This window comes from Lacerta agilis, chromosome 3, assembly GCF_009819535.1.
Source record: "Lacerta agilis isolate rLacAgi1 chromosome 3, rLacAgi1.pri, whole genome shotgun sequence".
NCBI classification, from domain to species: domain Eukaryota; kingdom Metazoa; phylum Chordata; class Lepidosauria; order Squamata; family Lacertidae; genus Lacerta; species Lacerta agilis.
The window spans coordinates 6,706,496-6,728,108 of record NC_046314.1 but is presented as its reverse complement, the minus strand read 5'-3'; the positions used below and the strand labels follow the sequence as shown (position 1 = coordinate 6,728,108).

At 38.8% G+C, this 21,613-nt stretch overlaps 1 protein-coding gene across 3 annotated transcripts in view; it reads left to right on the top strand.

Annotated features, from left to right (window-relative positions):
- LOC117043239 (homeobox protein Meis1) overlaps positions 1 to 21,613 on the top strand; it is a 156,959-nt gene that overhangs the window by 79,130 nt on the left and 56,216 nt on the right. For all 3 annotated transcript variants that reach the window (XM_033142710.1, XM_033142712.1, XM_033142711.1), the window contains exon 8: positions 3,167 to 3,312. In XM_033142710.1, coding sequence (XP_032998601.1) covers positions 3,167 to 3,312 — 146 coding nt within the window. The remainder of the gene's footprint in view (positions 1 to 3,166; positions 3,313 to 21,613) is intronic.

Here is a 21,613-nt window from a genome sequence, read left to right as displayed (position 1 = left end):
GTTTTTTTTTTTTTAATAATGTATTGTCAGGGAACCACCCTCATCACAGAACAGTGTGGAGTCAGTACGCTCGGCGTATAGGGAACCCCATCTGGTCATCCTGAGCAATTCCTCGTCGTCCATTGGGGGCAGCAGCGATCCCTCTAGTGGGGAAGAGGGACTGCGGGGAGGCAGGGAGTGTCGGGACTTTAGCAGAGTAGCAGAGCCCTCAACACCAAGCAGGATCAAAGGAAGGCACATCTCTTCCGGCGCCCTATCTGTGCAGAGGGGTTCAGCGCAGGGGAGATAGGAGGGGATTCCGTTTCCCGCAGCTTTTATTTTGGTCCAAAAACCAGAAGGACTAATTCCCGGACTCTGACGTCAGACATGATCTTTGATGCTCAGAAGTGTATATATCTGCACAATAAAGAGCCACGGAATTTGGCTGGTTACTCATGAGCAACACTTGAGGACCTTACATGTATTTTGTGTTTTTGTATTATATTTTAATGCTGTGAACTACTCTGAGATCTACTGATGAAGGGCGGTATACAAATTTAATAAATAATAAAAATAAGAATTGTTATTACGCTGATTCTCACCTTCACAGTGTTCGGTACCGAGAGTGGAATATATCATTACTCATTATTTATTAATTAAATTTATACACTGCCCTTCATCACAAGATCTTAGGGTGGTTCACAGGTAAAAACACGAGTAAATAGCCAAAACAAAAACAACAAATAGTAACATCCCCCTCCCACAAACACACTTAAAAAGCTATAGAATATGAATCAAGTACCACCGCTATGGTGGCAAGATTCTGCGCCAATGCTATCAGAATTCGCTCCGTCTATACAGGAGGCACTCAAATCAACTCCTGATCAGAGCCAGACAGACTCTGTTTTAATTTATAGCGTATAGTAAATAATATATAAAATAAGGATCAAAGGATGATTGATCCCTTTTAGATAAGTTATTTTAGTTTATTTCAAAAAATTTAAATATTGACGATGGAATGCAATTTATTGTGCTGGTCGGTGACCGTAAAAAAGAATTGATTGATTAATCAACTAAAGGCCTGGTTGAAGAGGAACGTTTTTGACTGGTGCCTAAAATATATATAATGAAGGTGCCAGGCGAACCTCCCTGGGGATAGCATTCCACAAACAGGGAGCCACTACAAAAAAAGACCCGTTCTCATGTTGCCACCCTCCGGACCTCACATGGGGGAGGCACAGATGCTGAATGCAGAGTCTGGGACGGTTTAATGTGGAGAGAGGCGGTCCTTGAGGTATTGTGGTCCTGAGCTGTCTAAGGCTTTATAGGTCAAAAGCAGCACTTTGAATTGGGCCCAGAAGCTAACTAGCATGCTCAAACTGTCGTGTCCCAGTGAGCAACCCAGCTGCCGAATTCTGCACCAGCTGAACCTTCCAAGCCGTCTTCAGAGGCAGCCCTATGTATAACGGGTTACCAGAGCATAAACAACAGTAGTTAGGCTATCCCTATCCAGATAGGGGCACAGCTGGGCCACCAGCCAAAGCTGATGGAAGGTACACCTCATCACCGAGGTCACCTCAGCCTCAAGCAACAGCAGAGGATCCAGGAGTACCCCCAAGCTATGTACCCACTCCTTCAGAGGAAGTGTAACCCCATCTGAAGTTACAGACCCATCTGAAGTGTGCATGCACATGAAAGCTCATACCAAGAACAAACTTAGTTGGTCTCTAAGGTGCTACTGGAAGGAATTTTGTTTGTTTGTTTGTTTCGTCCATCAAGAGCAGGCAATCTCCCACTCATCTGGTCTAGGGAACCACCCACTAACAGTGCTTCAGTCTTATCTAGATTGAACTTCAGATTATTGGATCTCATCCAGTCCATTCAATCCATCACTGAGGCAAGACATGGACCCAGCACATCCACTGCCTCACCTGCAGATGTAAAGGAGAAGTAGAGCTGTGTGTTGACAGCATATTGCTGACAATGTGCTCCTAATGATCACAGTCGGTGGTTTCATGTAGAAGTTAAATAGCATAGGGGATAAAACTGACCCCTGAGGAACCACACATTGAAGGCTCCATGGGGCTGAAAAACGCGCCCCAAGCAATACCCTCGGGGAGCAACCATATTCTATATATTGACCAATAGTGATCTGGAAATAAACAGATGACTGTGCATAAAAACCACACATCTTATGTGTGGTGCATAATTCGCTGGTAGGGGTCACAGCTGAGCCATGGAGAGCATGCTTTGCATGTAATAAATTCTGGGATCAGTCCTGGAAAAGAGCATTGTCTGAAATCCTGCCAAACTGCTGCCAGAGAGTAGTCTGATTTGGTATAAAGCAGATTCATGTGATCCTACTGTCCCTCAGAATACTTAATGTAAGGCGTATTCATTTTTGGCAGAGGGTATCATTGGCGTGGAAGAATGAAAACATAGGAGTATGGCTGGTTGATGCACTCCTGTCCTGCTGGCAAGGCTTCGCATAAGCATTTGGTTGGCTACTGTGAGAAAAGGATGTTGGATTAGATGGGCCCTTGGTCTGACTCAGGAAGGTCTTTTTCAGGTTTTTATGTGGAACTGCTGAAAAGGACTTGTACTTGCAAAGGTCAAAAACATGCATGTCCGCAAGGCCAAGGGTTGAATAGTCAAATGGCTTTGGAGGCATCTAGAATATCTGAATGAATTTGGACTGATCGGAATATAGTTTACATGGTAATATTGACATTAGGCTGCTCTTGTTTTGGCTGGGGGTGCACACTATAAATTCAGTTCTTGGTTTGCTCACAAATCAAGTTTTCTTTTCTTTTTTTGTTTTACTTATTCACTGCATTTATATCTCACCTTTTTCTCCCTGGAACTCAAGGTGGCTTAAAATAGTTCTGTTGGAGTGTAATTTTCTTCATTGTTTTTCATATTTGTATCCCTCTAGGGAGGAAAATATAAGCTTAACCTCATTTTCTAGTTAAAGAGACAAATGGCTGATGCTCTTCTATGTTTTAACCAGAACTGAATTGACGTAATTATTTCCACCTATGAAATACAGTATGACATAATTTTTAGAGCTCATGTTGATATTTTAATATGTATGGTTAATAGTAAAATACCTACCCCCAAATCAGACTTTAGTCAACATACCTCAAGTTAGCAAAAGTCAAAAAATTGATTCACTATATATTTACAGGTGACGGCTTGGACAACAGTGTAGCTTCTCCCAGCACAGGTGATGATGATGATCCAGATAAGGACAAAAAGCGACATAAAAAGCGTGGCATCTTTCCCAAAGTAGCCACAAATATCATGAGGGCATGGCTGTTCCAGCATCTAACAGTAAGTGAACTCTAGATCACATATGTGAAGTGGAAAATTTCGTAACTGTGGTAGAAAGAAAAAGATAAAGAAAAGAGAGGGAGAGAGACTTACTGTACTACCTGTCAATGGGAGCACATGTTCAAAATTGCTGTGAACTTTGTGATCTTGAGATTCTTTGCATTTTTTATAGTTTGCTAGAAAGAGGATGTTTAAATAGTTATTTTTGTTGTTGACCTGTTTGAAAACAAAGTGACCATATGCAACCTTTAACAAAATTTGAGGCCAGTTCTGTTTCTGTTTATGGTGGTTTCTATTACTTTTCGTAACAGCGTCTGGTTTAATAGAGACATAGAATTTGGCCTATCTGTAGTTGTTTCTAGGCTCATCTATGCAGCCAAATACCCTTAGTTTTAATGGAATGGCACTTGATGGCATTTGCTTTCTTCCTGGATATATAAACACAAATAGAACAGTAATTATCTGGTTCTAATAATTGTAGTGGCAAGCATAGCCGCCTTCTTATGCTCCTCTTCCATGTGTTCATTTAGTGTGTCAAGGGGAGCATGGTAATTCTGGCTAAACCTGCTTCCAGTTCCATGCATCTGCCAACTTGTGCCAAATCACCGTAAGTTGGACAGAAGGAAAGAATGCGTATGTATCAATTAACACACACCGCCTGTCCTCAGGACTGGGAATCCTGACATGAGTATGGTTCTCAGCCATGTGTACAGTTCTTGCATTGCATTCAACTAGCCGAGGTCAGGGTGGGTGCCCATGTCAGCACCAGCACCGGATTAGGAGGCAGGATCAGTGCCTTTTACTTCCCTGCCCTTCATTCACTGTCTGAATACGTGGAGAGGAATATTTGAAAAGGACTTCTGGAGTTTTGATAATAATTACCTAGGGCACAGGGAGAGTGAATGTCTGCCTTGTACCCGTAGTGTTTTCTTCTTAAGGATCCTATTGGAAGGATCTTCTCCTTAAGCAAACATGCTCCATGACCAAAGCCATTGTCACTGTAGTGTTCAGTCATGCACAGTCAGCCTTATGAGTATCATTCTACAAGTCTGGAATGTTTTCTATAAAGATATTGATAAATAGTATACTAGGGATCAAGACTTCATAAAATTACTTTGAAGCATCAGGTAGCACTTTAGTGAAGCAAAGCATTTCGTTTTATTGTAATTTATATTCGGTGTTAGCCGCCCTGAGCCTGGCCCTGCCGGGGAGGGCGGGGTATAAAAATTATTATTATTATTATTATTATTATTATTATTATTATTATTATTATTATTATTATTATTCTGAGTGGAGAGGTCTGATGGTTAATGGAAGTGTATCTATTTCCCCCAATCCATTTAAAATTCTCCCATCCCCCAGCACAGCCTATATGTGTTTCTTCATTTTGTCACCAGAGAGCTTCTACATGGTCAAGGTTTTCATATATTTAGTAAGCTTTTTTTGTGTGTCCCCCTTTTGACCAGCACCCTCATCCCCAACCCAGCTTCTTTTACCACACCCAGAAGAGCTTACCATGCAGCTATTGTTGTGGGTTCTGCTGAGTTGAAATGTCAAAAACCATGCTTGGCAATCAGCTAGTCAAACGGGTTTTGGAATTAGTTTGCATGCAGACTAAGGCAGGTTGCTTTAGTTCCGTTGAAATCCATGGGCCAAATTAGTTGTTACAGAATTAAGTCCCATTGACTGGTACTAAAGTGTGAGTAGCTTCATCTGAATCTAGTCCTTTGCATTTATAATCCTAACACTCTAACCTATGACCACAGTTACGCTACCCCATCTGCACTGGGGAAGAATTATTTGAATAAGCTGCATTTTTGCAAACCAGATAAACACAGGCCAATTTACATGGACTGACCAAAAACTGTAGAATGTATTTTCTTCATCTGGTGGAACAACCATAGAGTTGAAGTCAAGTATGTTATTCTAGAAAACAAGATTTCAGAATGCCTATACTGTCTATCATATGTGTAGACGTATGTCTGAAGTGGACAGTTCAGAAAATTCAGAATTGACTTGTGTCCTCCTTACCGTACATTTACTACAATCCTGCAGCTGCATATACTGCATATACAAAACTGTATGCAAATAGGCCACAGCTATGTAATCTTCCCACTGCATTAAAAAGTGGGTGGGAATTCATATTTGCATGGGGTGACCTGCTCTTGAGGTTATAAGTCAAAGTTTGTGCCTTTACTCTGCCATATGTGTAACCTATTTGCTGGAGTACAGTGTGAACTGGCCCTTTGTAAAATACATTATTATTTTTTCACTTTTTGAATTACGGTAGTTCATTCTACCACAGCAGACAGTGGAAGCTTGGTAAAACATTAAAAAGTGTACCACAATTTATAGCTGGTTGACTGTAGCCTTATTATTATGTACAGCACAACACAGATGGTGCTTACAGGTGTGAAAAAGAGACAGCAGTGTAATCTCCTATTCCTGCCATTTTTAAAATTCTTCTCAGACTGGTGGAATTTTCATTTCCCTTTAGATCTAAATAATAATCTCAATAGCAGCAGTCGCTGATTAGCATCAAATGGACTGATAAACCAAAGTCAACTTAAACAAAAACCAACGAGTTGCTATCAGATAATTCTGCAAGTTTGTATGATACAGATTTTGAGCCTTTGTTTAGTCAGTTTGCAATTAAAATGTAATAACTGACTTCATTTAAAAAGTCATCTATAATATTTATCCTTTCAAGACAACCATTTAGTGGTACTAATTTGTCCTTTTGGCAACCTTATAAGACTGAAAAATAGCAATTTCCCCAAAGCTACCATATATGCTACTAAATAAATGGCTAAATTGGGAATCTGAAGCTGGGTCTCCCATTTCCTAGTCCAGAACTGATGCAGTACAACGGGACCCAGGGATATGTAGCAGCAAGAATAATTTGAGCTACCAGAGTCTAGGTTACTGTTGCAGAGCTTTTGGGATACTGGGTCCAGTAACCTTCACGCCCACTGGACACAATCTAGGAACAGAAAGGAACTGAGCTCCTCAAAGGTCATAACAGATGTAGCTCAGTCCATAAAGATGTGGATTTGTCAAAGCTAATTGACAGGTAAAAGGATATTTCCTCTCCTGGGTGTTATAAAGCTGGAGCTCACAAGCTTTGCTAGGATATCCCTTGCCTTGTGTGTGAGACGACCATATACGCCACTGCTGCCTATATAGTTACTGGAATAGAAAATAGACTTTAAATGAAGACCTTGGCATACCAAGGTGCTATGCTTGAAGAAAAGGGTCGTAGTCTGTGGAGGGTTAAACATCACTTTGACAAATGATTAAGACTGAGCTGTAACTTCTACGGCTGATCCAGTTTAATTGTAGGCTCTACATTTAATACAGGAAGAATGAAAGGAGATGGTCTACTTACTGGCCTTTCCTTTCTCAAGCTACTTCCACGTAAATTCAGCGCGCGCGCACACACACACACACAAAAGTATGCTGGTATGGTTAGTGAGACTATGAACCCGCAAAAAATAATGATCTCCCACTGAAATTTACACTGTAGAGGCTAGACTAGAAAGGTACACTATTGTATGAGAGTAGTCTTATATACTGTAATCCAATCATCATTCTTTTCTTTTACATACTTATTGCACCACTGTCAACCCACTTTTGAAAAGCTTGCATTGACATCTGTAATGTTGGTTGAGTTATGAGGTGGCTTTTCGCTGAAGCTAGCAAGTCCACAGAGTCATTCAGACCACTTTGGATTTGCCTGGTTATGTGAATCAACCCTTAATTTTCAAAATTCTGGCCTCAGCACACATTTGCAGTCGAGGGAAGGAAGTTCAACCCTCAGAGTTGGATGGTGTGCAGCCTTCTGACAGTAAAGAGCAATTTCAAAGGATGGGGAGTAGAGGTTGGTAGCTAATATAATTAACTTAATCATACGTTTTAACTGCAGTGTGTAATATATTATAGTGCTCTTTTAAATTTAAATTGTTTCTATGTAATTTTATTGTTGTGAGCTGCCCTGGGATCCCTTGGGGAATAAGGGTGGGGTGATAAATTAGAAATAAAAAATGGATGCAGTTGGAATAACCTCTGTGCATATGGCAAACCGGGGTTGTTCATTATCATATAAGCTTTTGTAGACTATCACCTACTGCACCACTGGCAAGTTTAATATATTTTTGTTGCTTACTTTTATGCTCAATTTTCGGAAAATAATTCCTCTCTGGCGAGAAGGGTAACAGGCCTACCCTTGGTAGCTTGGTAGCTGGGGTCTTTTAGCCAACTGGAGTGACTAAAAGCTAGTTTTCCTAGGTTACAGTCAAATCATTTGTATATTTCCTCAAAAGCAAATCTACCGAGTGCCCCAGGGCTTAATTCAGAGTACAGTGGTGCCTCTCAAGACGAAATTAATTCGTTCCGCGAGTCGCTTCGTCTTGCGAGAATTTCGTCTTGCGAGGCACGGCTTGCATTGAAACGGCTGTGCGAAAAAGAAAAAGAAAATCGCAAAACGTTTTCGTCTTGCGAAAAACGGCCATAGAAAAATTTGTCTCGCGAGTCATCACTGCGATCGCAAAACCCTTTTGTCTAGCGGTTTTTTTGTTTCGTGAGGCATTCGTCGTGCGAGGTACCACTGTAATAGTGATTAGAACTGCACCCTTTGTTTTAAAGCACGAGGCTAAAAGCATTCATTTATGAACTATCTTTTTAAAAAAATTAATATATTCTTGCAGACCTAGTTTCTCATGGTCAGGAGGACTGTGAGCTTGAGTTAGGCCTTTCTTTTTAATAATGAAGGATACAAATGTCAGTATGTTAGCAGCCGTCTCCGGGTGCAATGGTTAAAAACATACCCCACTGGCACACATTGTATTTATACAGCTCTCTGCTTATTTTCTATTCTTAAAGATTGTTTAGAAAATTAGGATGAGAGGCGCAAAATTAAAAGAAGTTTCTGTGTGAGATTCTTTGTAGGCTGTACCCCTAATGTCCTTTTCTGAGTGAAAAGAAAATAATACTCAGCTTTATTTACATTGCATAGTTATTTGCAAATGAAAACAGTATGGAAGTGCAAGGAATTATTACATTCATCCCAAAAGCTCAGTATTCTGGCTAGTAATGCTTCAAACTTGGATTATTATCTCAACGGACTACTTTCAACTATAAAAAAACTTATAATTATAATATTAATACCCATCAGTGGCATGGAATTAAATGACACAGACAGTAATTGCTGTGTCTATCATACTAATTATTAATGGCTGAAATGAAGAAAACAAATTAAGAAGCAATGTACTGTTTTAAAATAAATTTGTGACTTTAGTCCACAGTGATTGAGGGTGAGATTTTTTTAAAACAACAACCCACAAATTGTTCACTTTCAGGTAAACATGCAAGAGATAAGGGTTTATTGTTCCCTATTTGTATAATGCTGCGATAATGTCCACCAATTCCTTGTGCTATTTTCAGCAGTGCGGTTTTAGTAAGTGGATGCCAGTCCGAAAAGCATGCACTGATGTGTTCACAAACTTTCAACTGCATTTTCTTTATTAGTTAAATGTTCTAAACACCTGAGTGTCTCATTTGCCGTTGTGAAGATAATACCAATGTCACTGTAATTTTCACAAGTGATTATGGGTAGAACTGGAGGGTCCTGTTTTCCCTGTTTAGCAGCCCTTAGTCATGCCATAAATGTTAAGCATGCCAGGAGGTTGGTGGTTGTGGGGCCTGTTGCGTGATGGTCTCCTTCAGGTGATGCCATTTGTGGGAGGATATTGCTGTATAAGAAAACCAATCCGACTCTGGTCTTGTATGTTAAATTGCCCCAAGTAAACCCTCATAAATTGGATCCTTACCTCCTGTAAGTGGCCTTTTACTATTGGGATACACCTGCTGGAAGAAGAGGGGGAAGGTGATTTTTGTGTGTGGTTGTTTAATCAATTCCCCCTCCCCCTACTCCTCATGAAGTTTGGGGCACCCTCTGGATGACCATGGGAGATATAGATAGAAGTATGGAGCCAGAGGCTAGAGAAGCAATGGGGAATTGGCGAAAAAGTCTCCCTCTCTGTCCAGCAAGAACCTCTGCTGGATCTCAGCTCCTTCTGCACAGACCATTCTGCAATTGAATGAGGGGAAAAGCCTAAGTAAATCCCCATGTAACTTAAATAAATCAATAAACAAGTAAGTAAGTAAGTGAATAAGTATGAAAGATTTCTTTTCCTGTCCAAGCAGTGTTGTCGATAGCTTACAATAAGAGATTCAGCTGACAAAGTTCGAGATGTCCCTTGGTCAGCAGTGCTTGGATTTTCAGGAGGTAAAATAAGGCAATCTTCTCTTTGGCTCCTCTTTTTCAGCACCTTGGAGAAAAGTGAGAGAAGATGGTGGATTATAAAGTAGAAAGGGGGACTAGTAAATTCCTGTAAATTCAAGCACTCTTCAACAGTCAGAATTGAATGCAATAGCAAGTGGGGATTTTGGTGAGTTCATCTTAAGTATCATAATGTCAGGGCTGGATTTGGCATGCTGTATCATATTGTAATGCAGGAAGACAGGATAAAACTATTCAGATCTAGCTTTAGGCCTGTAGAAGCAATGAAATAATATAATGCCATCCGTGATTATGTGTGTCTTATGTAGGAAAAATGTATAGGAGGTTGTTGTTGCTTTTACAGGCTGAAATCTAGTGTACTGGGAACACTAGATTGTTGTGTCAAATGTTATATGTATCAGGACAGATTAATGGCAGCAAAATTAATTATCCTTTACTTTGGTTCTTACTTTCGTGTCGTTGATCTCATCATTTACCCCCTTTTCTTGACAATTTTATAAATGAACGGCTCCACCAATGTCAGTAGTTTTTGCTCTTTATTTTTTTTAAAATGATCAGTACTCCTCATTAGATATCTTGCAAAAGGCTATAGGAAAAATGTCTTGTTTCCCCTCTTCATAATGCTTTGAAGATAGCATTTATTTATTTTAAATGTTTCTATACTGCCTTTAAATTAAGCAAATTTTCCAGAGCAGCCTACAAAGCAAGCAAAAGATAGAAATAACAGTGCCATAGATTACAATACAAACTGATAGCAGATCACACTCTGTTTTAACTACAGTACTGGTATTTCTATCAGTTTTTTATTACCGTATTTTTCGCTCCATAGGACGCTCCGGACCATAGGGCGCACCTCGTTTTTAGAGGAGGAAACAAGGGAAAAAATATTTTTCTGGTTTTCCTCCTCTAAAACCCATGTTGTTGGTTTTTTGAGAATCAGCTCAAAGTTTTACACACAGTGCAAGTAGAGAAATAGGTACTGCTCTGGCGGGAAGGTAAGCGGCGTTTTCGTGTGCTGCTCTGGCTTCGCCAGAAGCGGCTTAGTCATGCTGGCCACATGACCTGGAAAAACTGTCTGCGGAAGCGGACAAACGCCAGCTCCCTCGGCCTGTAAAGCGAGATGAGCGCCGTAACCCCAGAGTCGTTCGCGACTGGACTTAAATGTCAGGGATCCCTTTACCTTTACCTTTACTAGATTACAAGAAACATTTTTTTATGGTATCAAGACATATATTTTAAGACTTCAAACACTTTTCTGAAAGGAAATTGGCACTATTGAAAAGAAACTGAGTGGACCAAGAATTTCTCCAAGGAAATTTCATCCGGCAATCCTATGTAGATTTAAACATTTAAAATAACATTCTAAAGAGTTTACATGAGAGCTTACTGAAAAGACAGATTATACACAAAAGCTCACATAGCAGCTTAACTCTTTATGTACACTGGAATACTTTTCAAGCATTGTTCAGCCTGTTTCAAAAGCATGATGCACCCAGCTGCAACATGCAACCACTTAAATTATAAAAATATTTTGTCGTCTTGATCCTAGTGGCTCTCATAGCAAGTGTGTCAGTGATATTTGGTTGGATCCAAATATTCTCTTCCTCAGACGAAAGGGAACATGCTGGAGAAATGCAACGAGGAGTGCTTTGCTGAAAACATTAACATCAACAGGAAGTTCTTTAAATTTGGCACTTTTAGTTTAGAGAAAAGGAGAGCAAGAGATTAAGAAGTTTATAAAATTATGCAAGGCATGGAGAAAATGGATAAATAAAAAGTTTTTCACCTTCTCTCATAACACTCAAACTCATGGACATCCAGTGAAGTTGAATACTGAAATATTCAGGAGATATAAAAGAAAGTAGTTCTTCGCAGAGTACACAATTAAATTGAAGGAACTCCTACAGGTGGCAGTGATCGCCACCAACTAGGTTGGCTTCAAAAGAGGTTTCATGGAGGGTAAGGCTATCAATGACTGCTATCCATGATGCGTGAACTATGCATCCATGGCCAGAGGCAGCAATGCTTCTAAATACCAGCTCCTTGAAACTGCAGGAGGGGAGAGTAGCACTGTAAGAACAGGATGCTGGTCCAGGCTGCTGATCCATCAGGCTCCTCTTGCGTTCTTAACCCTTGGATCAATTCCGGATTTGAAGCTGAGGATGAAATTCTGTACACACTTACAGGGAAATGAGCCCCATTGAGCTCAGTGAGTCTTACCTGTGAGTAAACATGTCTCTCGAGTTAATGGCATGCAAAAATACACAGTTACTAGCATGCCTTATAAGGGAAAAGGAGCCAGATTCTATAAAACTTGCCTGCATCGAGGAGATCCCCCCCAACAGTCTTACTTGGAGAATTTGAGCACCGGTCTGGGAATGCTACTGAAGCTATGTTGTGGTGCACACAACTGTGAATCATGCCCCATGCTGCTGATGAATTTTTCACCTGAAGCCTCAAAGATGAGCGGCAGTTGCATCTACTTTCAGTTTTTGTTTCTGACACAAAATGAACTTTGCTCATATCCAATGGAAGGAGCAAAACTCTTGCCTTTCCTGTTAACAGGTCTCAGCAGTAATGAAGTCTGACCTTTGAAAATAGTTTGTTGGCCTAAGTCACAAGAGGCCAGAACTCTTAAATACACAAATCTTTGCCTATAGGCCAGTTATTTCTGAAAGATTTTTTACCTTGGCATTGCACTACCCAGGCAAGAAAATGCTTAAGATAACAGATACTGAATTTCTCAATTAACAAGCCCTAGAAAACAACTGTTTACAGCAAACTGAAATCTTCCCACTGTTGATGATGATGATGTGATGACTCTATTTAAAAAGTGCTTATATCTTACCTGTGCTTTTCTCAGTAGAAGGACTGCTTGGGGTAGGGGGTAAGGAGTAGGGTGAGAAGAACTTTAAATGTGTATTAAGTATCACAGATTGTATCTTCCTCCATTTGTTTTCATTTGAATTCCAATGAATTCTAAGATGCCAATGCCCAAGTTACTTGACTAGCCAGACTATTTGCAGAGTCAGTTTGGTTTGTATGAAGTTTATTAAGAATTGTTTTTGACAAAATTCAATGAGGTGTAATTTATTGACTTAATAATTATACATTATTAATTGCGTTCCTGCTTTATCTTCTGACAATTGTTGTTCCTGAAACAGAAAAATCTTTCCTTTCCTTTCCTTTCCGAGTTTTGATTTCTTGATATATGTCACACAATGTGCAAATAGTTACCTCATGAGTACAAAATTGACACTTTTAAGAATGTGTTACATGAAAAGCTAAAAGTATGCAACTATAGAAAAAAATACTTGGCATTTTGTGGATACTTTTACTATCCACTTTGAGCTGGTTCGCACATCACAAAGGTCCCTTTGCGACTTCTTTCCCAACCCTGCATTCATGATTAAGCTGTGGTTTAAGGCATACAGTGGCTTATCTTGACATGCAAACCAGGCAAGTGTCAAACAGGGGTGGCTAATGTGCTGTCCTCTAGCTTATTGCTTCCAAAGCTGTTTGGTGTGGTGACCAGCTAGTTCAATTTTATTTGGTAGGATGACCCATTGGTTTACTGTCACATGAATTTTAGGCCTTGGGCCTTCAGCAGTCACCAGTTTTGTGCATTTTAGTTAGTGAGTCGCAATAGCAACTCCATCTGCGAGCACCTTGTGGGTAACCATCACTTGAACTGCTGCAAGCAATCAGAGATCAGTTCCCAAGTGTTAAAATGTAAGACAAGTGTCAATTCGGCATTATAATGTGCCAACAAAGCAAAAGAAGTTGTATTCACCGTAGCATTTAAGGATTACAAGCAATACTTGTTTGGGGTTTTCTTGTAAAGCCAACTTGCACAGGTGTCGTGACCCACAGGTTCTAGCTATTTTTGACCATAATTCCTTTTATGCCCCAGCCAGCATGGTCAATGTTCAGGGATGATGGATATTGTAGCCCTGAAGGTACCACATTTGCTACCATGCATATCAAATCCCATAAGAAATTTGACTCACCCCTCTGTGTGACATCGATCTGCGCTGGCTGCCTATATGTTACCAGGATAAATTCAAGGGGCTGACTTTAACCTCTAAAACCCTCAGTGACTATGTGAGGATGTCTGTGCTAAGAAGAACTGTATTGTAAATTACAACTTACCTTTACAGGCTTCACTTTTTATATATTCTCCCCAACCTCTCACCCACACTCCCCAACATACAGTACCCCAGACTAATTCAGGATGTTTAAGCCTTTGTTAAGTTTTAGTCTTTGATCTGCATCAGTACATTTTGTTACTGTTTAATTCAAAACTGTAGCTAACCTTCTCCTCCACATATGTTATCTGCCATCCGGGATCAAAGATGAAGCTAGTTTTTAGGACGCAAGGCCTCATGTGCAGATAGTGGTTTTTAACACCTGAGGAAGGTCTACAAGAAGCATTGGCATTGCTAGAATAAGAGTTTATATACAATGGATCGCCAACATTGTTTTTCTGGAAGTTGCAGTACACAGTTTCCATTGGCCACAGTCAGGGTGGACAACGATCAGGGATGATGGAAGTCATAGTCTACAAGTCTTGGTAGAGGGCACATGCCTCAGTAATCCATTGTAAAGTTGAGCATAAAACAAGATAGGGCTCAAGGTATACAAGCATGAGCAAGTCAGCACTTTCTTTGTGAGGTTTTGCCTGAGGGCCAATTCATGAATAATTACCTCAGCATCGCAACAGCCACCAAAATGATCAGCTCCATGCTGCTCTGGTAGCATTTTGAATCTGCTTTCTATACAATTCAACCAGATTGCATGCTATGTGATTGCCTCAGTGCCATACTTCTCAGAGCACTAGTGATACTGTTAGTCCACCAGACTATGATTTCAATAGCTATGACATCTACATGCCGTAGTGATATGTGGTAGTGATACTACTTACATCTGAATGAATTTATTTATTTATTTGTATTTATTTATTTATTTGCTTGCTTGCTTGCTTGCTTGCTTGCTTGCTTGCTTGCTTATTAGAGTATTTCTGTACTGCCCTCTCTTAAATATGAGGGCTGTGTACAGCTACAGGTGAAACTCAAAAAAATTGAATATTATGGAAAGGTTCATTTCTTTCAGTAATTCAACTTAAAAGGTGAAACTAATATATGAGGTAGACTCATGGCATGCAAAGCAAGATATGTCAAGCCTTTATTTGTTATAATTGTGATGATTATGGCGTACAGCTGATGAGAACCCCAAATTAACAATTTCAACTTTGGGGTTTTCATCAGCTGCACGCCATAATCATCACAATTATAACAAGCAAAGGCTTGCCGTATCTTGCTTTGCATGTCATGAGTCTTATCTCATATATTAAACTCCAGTAGCTAATGAAAACAGTTGCTTGCATAAATTGACTTTTCCACGATATTCTAATTTTTTGAGTTTCACCTGTATATAAAAACATCTTTAAAATATAGTGATTAAAGTGTAAGGCTAGAACCTCAGAGATCAAGATTCAAATCCTCACTCAGCTATCAAGCTTACTGGGTGACCTTGGGCCAGTCACTCACTCTTTGCCTAACTGACCTCACAGGGTTGTTGTGAGGATTAAAAAAAAAAATAGGGAAGAGGAGAACTGTTTTTGCCACCTGGAGCTCCATAGAGGGAAAGTGGGATATACGTTAAGCAAGCAAGCACGCAAGCAAACAAACAAACAAACAAACAAGCATGGTAGTCATTAAGAGCAGTACAGCTATGCTAGATGTATCTTAAATAACTGGATAGGCCAGTCAACATGAAATCTTCGAGAAGTGCCTGAAAGTCAAAAGTGGTGATGCCACTTTTAATCATTTAAATTCTTTTAAATTCATTTAATCAGCACTCTCTGTTCTTGACATACAAACACCTCCTTTGGATACTGGGGTTGAGCCTTAAATATGTTTGTTCTAAATTAAAAGTAATGATACATGGAGTATGTGTGTAATCTTGTGTTTAAATTTAGTTGTCCATTAGTCATTATATATATATATATATATATATATATATATATATATATATATATATATATATAATGTTGTGCATATTTATGCATAGATAATAGTAAGTGCATATGTGGGTGTTGGAAGGGAGAATGCATCTTTTGTAGTTTCCTCCACTCAACAGCGCTTGTTAAACCCCGGTGCTGTTAAGCCACAGCTATGAGGTAGGATCATGTTAAAACTGACAGTAACGAGAATGTTAGGATTTGTAGGAGTAATGTATAATTTTATTTATGTTTTCATAAATAGTAATCTTAGCATTGTGGGGTAAACAATTACATTATTCACATCAAAATAGCACCACATTGGCTTTTAAATTACACCACCTGTCTTCATGAAAAGAATTTCTAGTACAGGAACATACAGACAGCTGCTGCCAATGTTTTTTTTTTCCTTTGCAGAGATTACTGGCAAAGCACTGGCTTTTGGTGCAAAATATTAGCTGACCTGCTAGTTTTGTAGCTTTAGGAAGAAAAGTTTTGCTGGTAAAATCACTATACTGTATTTGTTTTTTAATTTCACTGATTATATAAACATCATCTTATGGTAAATAAGACAAGCTGCTATGTACCAAGCAATATGAGACTTGCTCCTATCTTTTCCATTATTTGTAAGTTATAATCTTATCCTATTAACATTCAGATAGTAGGAATAAATCATCATCATCATTGAGTTGGAGCATGTTAGGAGCTTAGGGTTCTGTCCTAAAGACTCAATAGCTCCTCAGCATCATTCAGATTTGAATTTATAGGAAAAGCATGTGAGTGGGAGAGAGAGGGAGACAGAAAGAGAGATAAAACTATGATTGAGCAGAATAATATAGTGCATGTATGTAAATTTCCGCTTTCCTGTTATGTACGTAATATTCAGTTTCTTCTAAAACACTTTTTGGAGACTTGAAATATATCCAAATTGTTATTATAGTTGCAACTTGCAAATTGTAGTCGAAACGTTTGGTTTTGTTGGGACACAATTTGGCTTTAATAGCATTTGCTCACCACAACATATGACAGATGTTCAGATTTATTAGCACTAGTGCAACATATTATGAGCAGGAGGTTTGTAATCTTCCTGGACTGTTAACAAAACCATTGTGTTGTTGGCCAATAAGATTTGTGCATCTGGCTGACGTAATGTTGCACTCCTGACAATGGTTTAAGTGATATATGTCTGCAGGGCGTAGATAGGCTTCTGGTTTTTGTGCTCCTGCTTTTATAGTATGAGCTGTTTGCAATTCTGAAAATGCATTAGGTCTCTAAAAGGGTTAAGGAATATAGTGCTGCAATTAAAAATACAGCTTGCCAATGAGCTATTTTGTGAGAGTGGTATAAATATAAGATCCGCTCGTCTGGCTCATTTGCAAGCTTTCTTTTTGACTTCTTTCACACAACTGGTGTTTTTGTGTTTAATTTAACAAGAAATGAGTAGTAAATGAAAGCTGCTGCCTGAAATCCCACTGTGAACGTGTTTTGCACTTGGCTCCCCAGTGAAAAGGCAATTTGTGAAATTATGTGATAGAGTAATTAGATGAAGCCTGGGCTTTTGATTGTTGCCATGCTTATGCGGTGAAGGTTTACTAGGGCAGGGATAGGGAGCAGAGGAAAAAAAGCCTGATTATTATCCTGCCAAAGTTGGCTCAGGGTTCTTAATTTATTTGTAAACAGAATATTTAGTGACCGCATAGGAAGTAGCAGTAATCACCAGCTCATAAAGAAAGTACAGCAGAGCTTTGGATTTTTACAGAGTGCTCATGTAAAATTTAAGCTGGGAGGCTGAATCCCTTTTAATGTAATTAGGACCTAATTTACCACCCTTTGCACACAGATATATAGTAGTGGCTACATATTATTCTCTATTTTTATACACATTATATATACCTCAGTGCAGCAGTTCACTGAATAGAACAGGTGTGAGCCCCCCTCAAAACATCCCCCCTCCCATTTTGAACCATAAATACACAACAATTTTTTAAGGGGGGAATGCTTACAGAAAAGGGGGAGAGGCAGGGTGGATTGGGGTGGAGAATGAATGGAAAGAATGTCTGCAAATGAGGCAGTAATGGACAGTTGCCCTTTATGTACTGATGGATTTCTCAATGGTTAAGTAAATTAAAGCAAATGCTAGAAAAATCAATAGGCTTGCAGAGTCTTGGTTGTGCCTCATAGACTTCAGGACAGAATGACAGATGTGGTGCATATGACCCATTTAAGTATTAATGCTTGGGAAATTGCTTCTGCGTGCAAGGTTATAGGCCTAGAAATATTGTTATATTAAATTACAGACAATAATATTTTTAAGTATATGTGCAATTTATATGTTTCAGTTTAGTTGTTCTTATGTGTTACATTTGTCCTGGAAGATTAGTTGCTTAGTTGTGTCTGTGGAACAGTAAATCAAGTTTTTAAATGTTCGTGCTGTGAATTGTCTTCATATAAGCTGTAGTGGGAAGGCGCATGTGTTATACACAATCAGGGCATACAGGGAATGTGCCAAAACTATATAATTGTATTTCAACCAACAATAAATGTACTGTGCATTAGAGTCTTAAACTAAGTGTTGTGGAACCATGTTTGATGTGTAGCTGCAAAATTAGGGCAAGACATTGCATCAAGTTATTCTATGTGGATTTCAAAGCAAATCATAATAATAAATAAATGGGGAGGAAACGTGCTACATATGGCAGTTAAAATGTGAATTTTGCTGATCCCTGCGGAAGTCCTAGGACTTACAAACAGTAGATAAACCTGTCCAAATTATATTACTTTAGACTGCAAATGAGGGGTCACATTATTGACTTCCCTGATATTAAAAAAATAATGTCAGCATATAGAAAGTAGCACTCCATGTTGGGGAGAACAGTTGGCTAAAATTTTTCTTCCAGACATTTAGTCTTCTATATGCTGTGATTTTTTCCCCCCTGTTCTGTAGTCCACACATACGTTTACCATCTCATATTGTTGTATGAGGGTAAGGGTAGTACATTTCATATCTAAGTTACTTTGCATCAAATTACCAAGGCACCAGTGATCAAAGAATTAGCGACTGGTTCACATCAAACCCAGGATCAACACCTTCTTTTGTGCAACCTGCCTGGTGTTGATCAGACTGTGTGTGAATACAGCAACAGTATTTCATTCAGTAACAAATTGTCATGATCGTGAAAACCTCTGCTGTCTGTATTCTGTGTACAGCCCAGCAGATCCTCGTGCTTCTCTATATCCTATCCAGCCACATCTATGGGGGAATCTTTCTGAGGAAGGAAAAGAAATGCTTGCTTAAATGAACTGGTTTGTTGTACTGGATGGTGCTAGAAGTAGTGCATACTTCTCACCTTGGTTGTTGATGAAGTCAGAATTTAATGTCAATTGTATTTTAATTAGTACTTTTTGTCAAGGTTTTAGTTGAGAGTCAATTTCTGACAGAAGTGGCAAAAAGGATATATGAAATAATCTGCTGGTAATGAAATGGAATGCTAAAATAGTAGTATAAATAGTAAATTGTCTTTTGTATATATGAGTCTTTGGAAGATTTTGAATTAAAATTTAAGAAGTTTTAATTGGCTCAAACAACAATATCCTCCAACTGGTGGCCCCTGTAAAATGATGACATTGCAAAAAGGGCAGATTATTATTTTGGGGTTGATTTAGTGTATATTTGTGTACATTATTCAGGTTGGATGAGAGAATCATACTGAAAATTGTCAGGCCTGAACTATGTAACGTGAATCTGAGTGATGACAGAATGTTGTCATTGCCCACATGTACTTTCATTGCTATGGTGACGATAAACAGTGATGAAAGTTATCATGGAAGGTTCCCTGTGCTGTAGCAGATAGCCCTTTGTATCTGAATAGCACCAAAATATCTAATGACTGAAATAATAATTTTGGATACATGGAGCTATTTGCTTCTAACTTAGCTGCACTCTTAACACCTTTGCATGCATCTGTTAGAAAAATACAGTTTTGTGGTTATTGTGTGTGTGTGTGTGTGTGTATAGTGTATCATAAAATAACTAAAAGGTGTTTGTTTACCAAACAGCATTTTTCTTATGTCCATGACTTTTTCGGTGTGTTACATTAGTTTGAATATTAAAGAGCTAGCCAGTTTTCATTTTGTTTTAGATACCGCAAATGAGCAAGCACATTAATCAGTGTTTAATTGACAACTGAACTCTTAAAATGCACATGTTTGTAGGAGCCTCACAGACTAGGTCATTTGTTTTTGTCCGTACCATTAAGGTTCAAAGGTCATTGGGCATCCAGAAGCCATTAGCCAGTCACCGTTTTTTTTTTGCTAGGTTCCCATATTGTCAACTCGCTAGTCATCCATGGCAACACACACAAGACATTCTGTCAGTGACTAAGCAGGGAGTCTGTTTTAACTTTCAAATCTCCCATAAAAGAGAGTAGATTTTTAAAAGATGCAATAGTACTAATTCTACATTTCAAACACAAGGCATGTCTTTCCATAGTCATCGAGGTTATACAAAACCACAATACATGTGAAAACAAGTTTAAAAAATTTTTTTTGGTCAGCTTTATATCTATATATAGCTTTGTGTTGTACGCCTTTCTTTCTTTCTTGCTTACTGCTTTAACGTTTGCAGTTTCACAGCCTCTTGTTCAGTGGAGAGGCAAATGGCACTTCAGACAGAATGGTGTGTTGACTAAAATGTTCTGTGTTTTGTTCTCTCCTTCTCTCATTTTGGGCATTATATTTTCCCACAAAATTGATTGATATTATTTTCCTGTGCTGGTAGAGAACATTTGGCCATAATAAGCTTGTGCTTATTAGAAACAAAGGATAAATGACTTTAGCTGCTGAGTCAATCCACTCAGTTTACATCCCCCCATTCAACCCTAATGTGTCCCAGTCCCATCCCTCACAGTGAAAACATCATCAATTACTTGGCTGACAGGAGTCTGAGATTCAGTGTAAGTTGCTCCTTCGGGGTATTCATCTTGGACCAAAATCCACTGGCACTCAGCAACATTCATCACTCCCACCTACATAAAATGATTGGGTAAACGGTAGGGTGAATTATCAGAGGAAAAGAGTGGAAAAATTGATTTTGAATACATTCAAGCAAGTTACTTTGGCCTTGAATAAGAAAAATAGAAACTTCCATTGCAGTTTTAGAAAGTAACTAAACAGGCTTCTTTTCTAAGTGGCAATGAATTTCCATTTTGATACGGCTGCAACATTTATTCAATTAATGGGTTAGGTAAATACACCCAAAACATTTTTAATCAACTAAAATGTGTCCCGATTGATCGGTTAGAAGTTTTCTTTCTTTTTTTACGTTTATTTGTAATACAAGTATTTATGCAAATTCTCTCCTGTGTAAGAGAAGAAGGAGAGCTTCTTCTAAGATGATGCCGGCTGCAATACATACAAATGTGCAAAATGTGCATTCTTTCCCTTAGAGACTCTTTTGTGTGTGTGTAACTTTATGCAGATTTAATCCATCAATGAAATTATTAATTGACTGAAACACATTATCAGTGTAAGATATATTGACTAAAACACATTATTATCAATGTAAGCTATATTTAATTAAGGAGTCTTCCTGTTTCGATCTTAACAATTCTGTAGAACTGGGCTGTAGTTCTAGACCAGTGAGTGATATTGTGTGTGTGTGTGTGTGTGTGTGTGTGTGTGTGTGTGTGTGTGTGTCTTTCAGCATTTGAAATAGAAGTCTTTTATTTGAAAGGCAACAACTTTACTATGAATGTGAGATGCTGTTATAATGTTATTTACATTGATGCACATTGTATATTTAATAGAAAGAAGTTTTATCCTTTCTGACAGAAAAGAAATATTTCCAGTGTGCCTTGAAAATTTAAGATTTGAGTAACTTGCCAGTTACACTTCTGTAGACCAGTACAGTACTGTAGAAGTAAATATGGCTATGCAACAATATGAATAGGGAGTACATTAAAGCCAAAGGCTGAGAACATACATTGGGAGGAGAGGTCCTA